The sequence below is a fragment of the Staurois parvus genome, unplaced genomic scaffold (genome assembly GCF_062004578.1).
Source record: "Staurois parvus isolate SC_StPar_1 unplaced genomic scaffold, SC_StPar_1.0 ptg003633l, whole genome shotgun sequence".
In the NCBI taxonomy this organism is placed as follows: Eukaryota; Metazoa; Chordata; class Amphibia; order Anura; family Ranidae; genus Staurois; species Staurois parvus.
In genome coordinates this window covers 45,001-51,324 of record NW_028321429.1, presented here as the reverse complement: position 1 = coordinate 51,324, position 6,324 = coordinate 45,001, and the positions used below count along the sequence as shown (strand labels likewise).

At 44.1% G+C, this 6,324-nt stretch overlaps 1 protein-coding gene across 1 annotated transcript in view; it reads left to right on the top strand.

Annotated features, from left to right (window-relative positions):
- Positions 1-1,608: 1,608 nt before the first annotated feature.
- Positions 1,609-6,324, top strand: part of LOC149427604 (rho guanine nucleotide exchange factor 16-like) — a gene marked incomplete at its 3' end in the record, with an annotated part of 49,623 nt that continues 44,907 nt past the window's right edge. Inside the window, exons 1-2 of the mRNA XM_089667861.1 lie at positions 1,609-2,133; positions 3,566-3,617. Of these exons, the coding sequence (XP_089523987.1) occupies positions 1,615-2,133; positions 3,566-3,617 (571 nt within the window). The remainder of the gene's footprint in view (positions 2,134-3,565; positions 3,618-6,324) is intronic.

Genomic DNA, 6,324 nt, shown 5'->3' with positions numbered 1-6,324 from the left:
CTGCCAAGTAGCAATGACCCTGGAACTATGAAGGCACCATAAGATAGGAGGGCAGTCAGTTCAAGGAAAGGAACCCCTGGATAGCTCTGGAGGAACCCTTATCCTCCACCATACGATAGGTCAATCGGCTCAATGAACCCCTAGACACCTCTGGAGGAAACCCTTATTCTCTACATTGAGATATGAGGTCAATTAGCTCAAGGAACCCCTAGACTCCTCTGAAGGAACCTTGGTTGATAATAGTTGCTATATAGTGTCGCTTTACAGGTATGATTCTTTGGAGGCTGCAGACACCATGTCCATGATGCTTGAAGTAGTAGATCGATGGTGCTGAAACCTTAGGAAGGTATATTTTGGCACAAATTGATATTTTTGATAAAAACGTACTGGTGGTATCCCAATGGGCATTTACATGATGGGTGGGAATTGGAACAGTGGCCTCGGGACTGTAGAATGTTTCAGTATGAAAACTGAAGTGCCCCACCAAGGTTTAGGGCCTACGATTTAGGTTTTATTTCAAACATGTGGTAGGTGCTACGTCCAGTGTGTTTTTGGGGATCACACATTCCCTAAATCATGGCTAAAATATATTATGAGAATTTAAAAAATATAATTTCTAAGATGGTGGTGCCCGGCAGCAATCTCTTTGCGTATCCTACTTAAATACATTAAGCACACCTACCGCTGCACCAGCATTGTGGTTGACCTCAAAGGTTTGGTTGTATCTGTAACATCACATGAAATAGCCTGGTGGGTTGAATTCGGCTGCAGGTCTTGTGTTTGACAAATGTATAATAGAAGACCTGTCTGTCTGTCTGTTTGACAACGGAGTCTCTTTAACCCTTTTGGGAGTAATTCAGTTAATTCAATAAGGACTAACCTTTTAAAATAAACCTCAACTTAAAAAGTTAAGATTTTCTGTTATAACGAACATCTCGATATGTTCATTCTGCCCAAGGAGTACTCTTAAAGATTTACTTTTTGTTTTGAGTTCCTCCTAAAAATAGCAGTGTACTTCCTGTGCCTAGGCATTCTTGGTCTTCAGCCTCATAGCTGTATATCTACAATGTGAGATCATCCAAGGCACTGCTGCCTCTGACTGCTAGTCTGCCAGGATTTGATGTGAAATTTGGCGATGTCTCTCCAGTGCCGTTCATGGTTTTCCTTGCCGGAGGGAAAGCTGTATCTGGGGACCGGCAGTGCAAGGATCTCCCTGCTTCTGTTTCATTCTTCCTGTAGATTTGTGCTTCTTTCACCTCTCCTGATGCTGCTTTTTTGATCATTACTCCACCAGTCACAGTCTTCAAGGTTTGTAGTAGCTCTTACACGAGTACGCAAAACCCTGTTCCTCTATCAAGATGACCGCCTTTACACAGAGGCACGGAACAAGTCATGGTGTGTCAGTTATGGGGGGGGGATCAGGTGCAGATGGACCAAAGACAATACCGGTGACTAGTCCTTTGCCCCCTGCCTGACACTTTCAACACGTGTTCAGGTTCTCTTTAAAATGTCTTTGCTAATATAAAAATTCATACTAAAATAAGATAGTATTTTAATTTTTTTAATGCCTTATTTATCAATTTTTTTTATTTTTTTTTAGGACTCATCTGCACCATGTCTCACAGATATTCGGACCCGTCAGTGGGTGACAGGTCTTATCTTATGTATGAAAAAAATGCCAACTCTACAGCCAACCCTTCCATACCACGAAAAACTTTGAAACCCATGGATAATGCCTCGTATGTACCAGACCGGGCCCCTTCCCCAGTTGAGGCCCACCGAGTTATCCTGAGCACGGAGAGCAAGGCCGCCCACAAGCTAGGGACCCAACAAATGATTCCAAAGGGCTTGGCCACAAAGACAAAGGCCCCTCGGCACCACACTATTGCATCGACGACTTTCAGCAAGGAACTTCTGCAGCAGGAGCAGAGGAAGCTCTCCGCCCGTGAAATTTCTATAGAGGATGAGCTAGATCTTGGAGGATTAAAAAGGAATTTAAGGAATCAGTCTTACAGGGCAGCTATGAAGGGTTTTAAAGATGAAGATTACCAGCCTATAAAGCCAATGTCAACCCTGAAGCCGGTTTCGGAGGATCCAAATGCTCCGCCCCCGAGGAGTCCTGGAAGATCTAAGGTTTGTTTAACTTTTATCATTCATATTCTAAGCAGTTTATGCATTTCCATTCATGGAGAAAGCGTTAACTACAGGACCTCCTTTCCGCATTAAAGGCTTGTTCACACTAGCGTTGCTCTCTGAGGAGTGATTCACGCTTGGATCATTCTTCAGAGAGCATTTGACAGCCAGTGAGGGGGAGTTCTATCTCCTCCTCACTGCCTGCTTTATTCCCTTGAGCAGGGTGCCTCTAGCATTTTGCAACCACGTTGCAGAGTGGTCTTCTTCACTCAGAATGGGTCTTACTCAGCGGGCCAAATATGACGGGGGATAAAACTTTTGCCGCAGCTGCAAAGCTTTGCTAATGAAGCATGTGTACACCCCCAGCCGCTGCCCCTGCAGCTAAAGGTAAAGAGTTTGGAGGGTGGTAAAACTGCAGCTCAACCAGCGGTGGCCCTATCCCAGTGTGCTTGTAATGACTACCTCATGTGCATTGCAGGAGTGACGTCATCTCGCACTGACCAATGAAGATGGCCAAAGACAGCACACAGAACAAGATGCAGATGCCTGCTCTCATTGGTCTTCAGCATTGAAATTGAGCTGCGCATGCGCAGCTAAGCTTACACTGTCAGACCAACTCCGGTGGGCTAGAAGGACGACCTCCTGTGCATGCATGTGACGTCATCTCGCACTGACCAATGAAGATGGCCAAAGACCGCACACAGAACAAGATGCAGATGCCTGCTCTCATTGATCTTCAGCATGGAAATTGAGCTGCGCATGTGCAGCTAAGCTTACACTGCCGGACCAACTCCGGTGGGCTAGGAGGACTACCTTCTGTGCATGTATGTGACGTCATCACGCACTGACCAATGAAGATGGCCAAAGACAGTACACAGAGCAAGATGCAGGTGCCTGTTCTCATTGGTCTTCGGCATGTAAATTGAGCTGCACATGCATAGCTAAGCTTACACTGTCGGACCAACTTCGGTGGGCTAGGAGGACTACCTCATGTGCATTGCAGGAGTGACGTCATCGCGCACTGGCCAATGAAGATGGCCAAAGACAGCACACAGAACAAGATGCAGATGCCTGCTCTCATTGGTCTTCAGCATGGAAATTGAGCTGCGCATGCGCAGCTAAGCTTACACTGTCGGACCAACTCCGGTGGGCTAGAAGGACGACCTCCTGTGCATGCATGCGACGTCATCGCGCACTGGCCAAAAAAGACGGCCAAAGATGGCACACAGAAGGTGCTGGTGTGGGACGGGGACGGTTGCAGGAAAGGTTAGCGTATCATCCTTTGGATCCGTCTTAAGACCCAGTGAAAGGACATTGGCGGGTAGACAGGAAGGGGTTAAGGTCATAACTAATGTTTTTGAAGTTGCATTGTCCGTATCCCTCCCCCCCCCCCTTCACATAACTATTCTGTTTTATCCTTTTTGCTTTCCAGAAAACGTTCGGAAAGAAAAAAATGCAGCGCCACGCGGGCTCCTTCAAAGACGGTAAGGGTGCTAGTCACTATTTATTGTGGCTGAGGAGGGAGAATCTCATAAATTTCCGGCCAATAAAATCCGAAAGGCAGAGCTGGAGTGATGAATTGCGTCTGTTAGGCCCTGAGCCGATCTGGAGAAACACAATTAAATTATACGAGGCGCTATGAATAATGCAATGCGTAATTAATGCCGCTGAATTTTTCAGGACGCACACTTACGATATACGGTTATTTTAAAGATAATTAAAGAGATTTGTGCCGATGTCAATTTGTCAAGAGGGAGGTAAGTAATAAAAGAGCCCGATTGGATGGTTTCGGATCTGTGGAGCTTTTTAGGGTACTAAGAAGTAGTTTTTTTTTTTTTTGTTTTTTTTTTAATTATTAAGTGGATTTAATGGCCAGGATAAAAAAAAAAAAAAAAAAAAAAAGAATACCAATAGTTTACATATCCCGCTAACACCCACGATTTTTTGGATTTTTCGGACACAAATATGCCGGCTCACGGAACTGGGATTTTTTCCGTGGGGCCGCATATTTGCGTACCTGTCTTTGTGCTGGGAGCACGCCGCTCGGTGTCACTGAGAGCCCCGGGTCCCGTTCTAACAATCGGGACCCAGGACTCCCGGTCCCGGGTCACATGATCGCTATGACACCCTCTGATTGGCTATCACAGTGATCAGTCACTGTGCAGCCCGGCCCCCTTGTTTTTTTTTTTCTCTCTCTATGAATGGAGAAGATGGATACATTGTATCTCTCGAACACCTGGCATAGAGAGAAAAAAATGTTTGTAAAAAAAAAAAAAAAAAAAGATAAATATTAAAAAATAAAGAACAAATACCTAGATCAAGGTTTGATCTAGTTCAGTGCCAGGGTTAGTGTTTTAGGTCAAGGTCAGGGTCAAGGGTCAGGATTTAAAAAAAAAAAAAAAAAAAAAAAAAAAAGAATTGGTATCGGTGTCAGTTAGTGTTTAATGTCAGTGTGTTTTAGGTAAAAAACAAAACAAAATGCACACTATTGTTTCTGGGCCGTACTACGGGTACAAACAACAAATAACATACACATATATGGTATCGCTGCGATCGTCAAGAGCTGGAAAATTTATTTTGGGTTGTTCTTTGGTGGTAGGTTATGGTCGTAACAAGAACATTTTTTTTTTTTTTTTTTTTTACTATTTTGGGCCAGTTTTCCTTTGATAATGAAAAAAAAAAAATCAGGAGATCTCTATTGCCATTTACCACCAAATGAAAGCCCAATTTGTCCTGAAAAAATCAGGGTATAATCCACCTGAATGTACATAGTAGTTGTGATGATACGGACGGTTTTACTATCACATGTCAACGTTGCAGAATTGTGCTTAGGCATTTAGATTTGTTTTACCCTTAGGCATTAAGGGGTTAAAGTGGTTGTAAGCCCTTCCATATATCCAGTAAAGTGGCCTCAGGTGATACACAGAGATGAAACCAATCCTCCTACATAAGTTGTACCTGTTCATCCTCAGCCCTCCCTTCTCTACATCTATTCCAATTGCAGAATTTTATACAGTTTGTCTGAGCTTCAGAAAGCAGGGGGCGGGGAGCTGAAGTTAAGCTCTGCAGAGCTTAGTGAGAGCTGATTGGAGGGAAGGAACACCCCCCCCCCCCACCTGCACACAGGAACAGAGCTGAGGCTGTCAATCACAGGCTGCTGGAGCTCCCTCCCCTGTCACCTGTCAACCACAGTCCATACTGGATTTTACCAACCAAACTTGAACCTAGATAAAGGGGGATGCTTTGGGCCCTGAAATATATTGGACACTTCCATTCTTTTGGTTGTGACTTTGTCAAGAGCAAAGGATATATGGACTTTTAATTGGCCGTCTGTTGCTTGGTTCCTTACATTATTTAAAGGCTTAATCCAAGGAATTAAGAAACAGATTGTCAAGAACGAAGGATATATGGACTTTTAATGATTATCTGTTTCTTGGTTCCTTGGACTAAGCCTTTAAATAATGTAAGGAACCAAGCAACAGACGGCCAATTAAAAGTCCATATATCCTTCGTTCTTGACAAAGTCACAAGCAAAAGAATGGAAGTGGCCAAGGCCAAAGCATTTCAGGGGCCAAAGCATCCACCTTCATCGGGGTTTAAGTTTGGTTGGTAAAATCCAGTATGGACTGTGGTGTGACCTCCTCACTGGATATCTCAGTCTGGCAAGTCCATATAGAGCCACCGAGTTCTGCATACCCTCCTGTGTCTCCTTAACATAACTGTCTGGAACCCCTGATGAAGGGGGATGCTTTGGCCACTTCCATTCTTTTGGTTGTGACTTTGTCAGGAAGGATATATGGACTTTTAATTGATCGTCTGTTGCTTGGTTCCTTGGACTAGGCCTTTTAAACAATGTAAGGAACCAAGCAACAAACGATCAATTAAAAGTCCATATATCCTTCCTGACAAAGTCACAACCAAAAGAATGGAAGTGGCCAACGCATTTCTGGGGCCAAAGCAGATGGCTATGTCAAGGAGACACAGGCGGGCACTCAGAACTCAGTGGCTGCATATGGAGTTGCCAGAATGAGATATCCACTGAGGAGGTCACACCAATCCATACTGGATTTTTTCCAACCAAATATGAAGCCAAGCCTGATGAAGGGGATGATTTTGACCCTGAAATGTGTTTATATCTTTTATTCCTCACAACCAGTAGAAAAGATCCAACACATTTCAGGGTCAAAATCA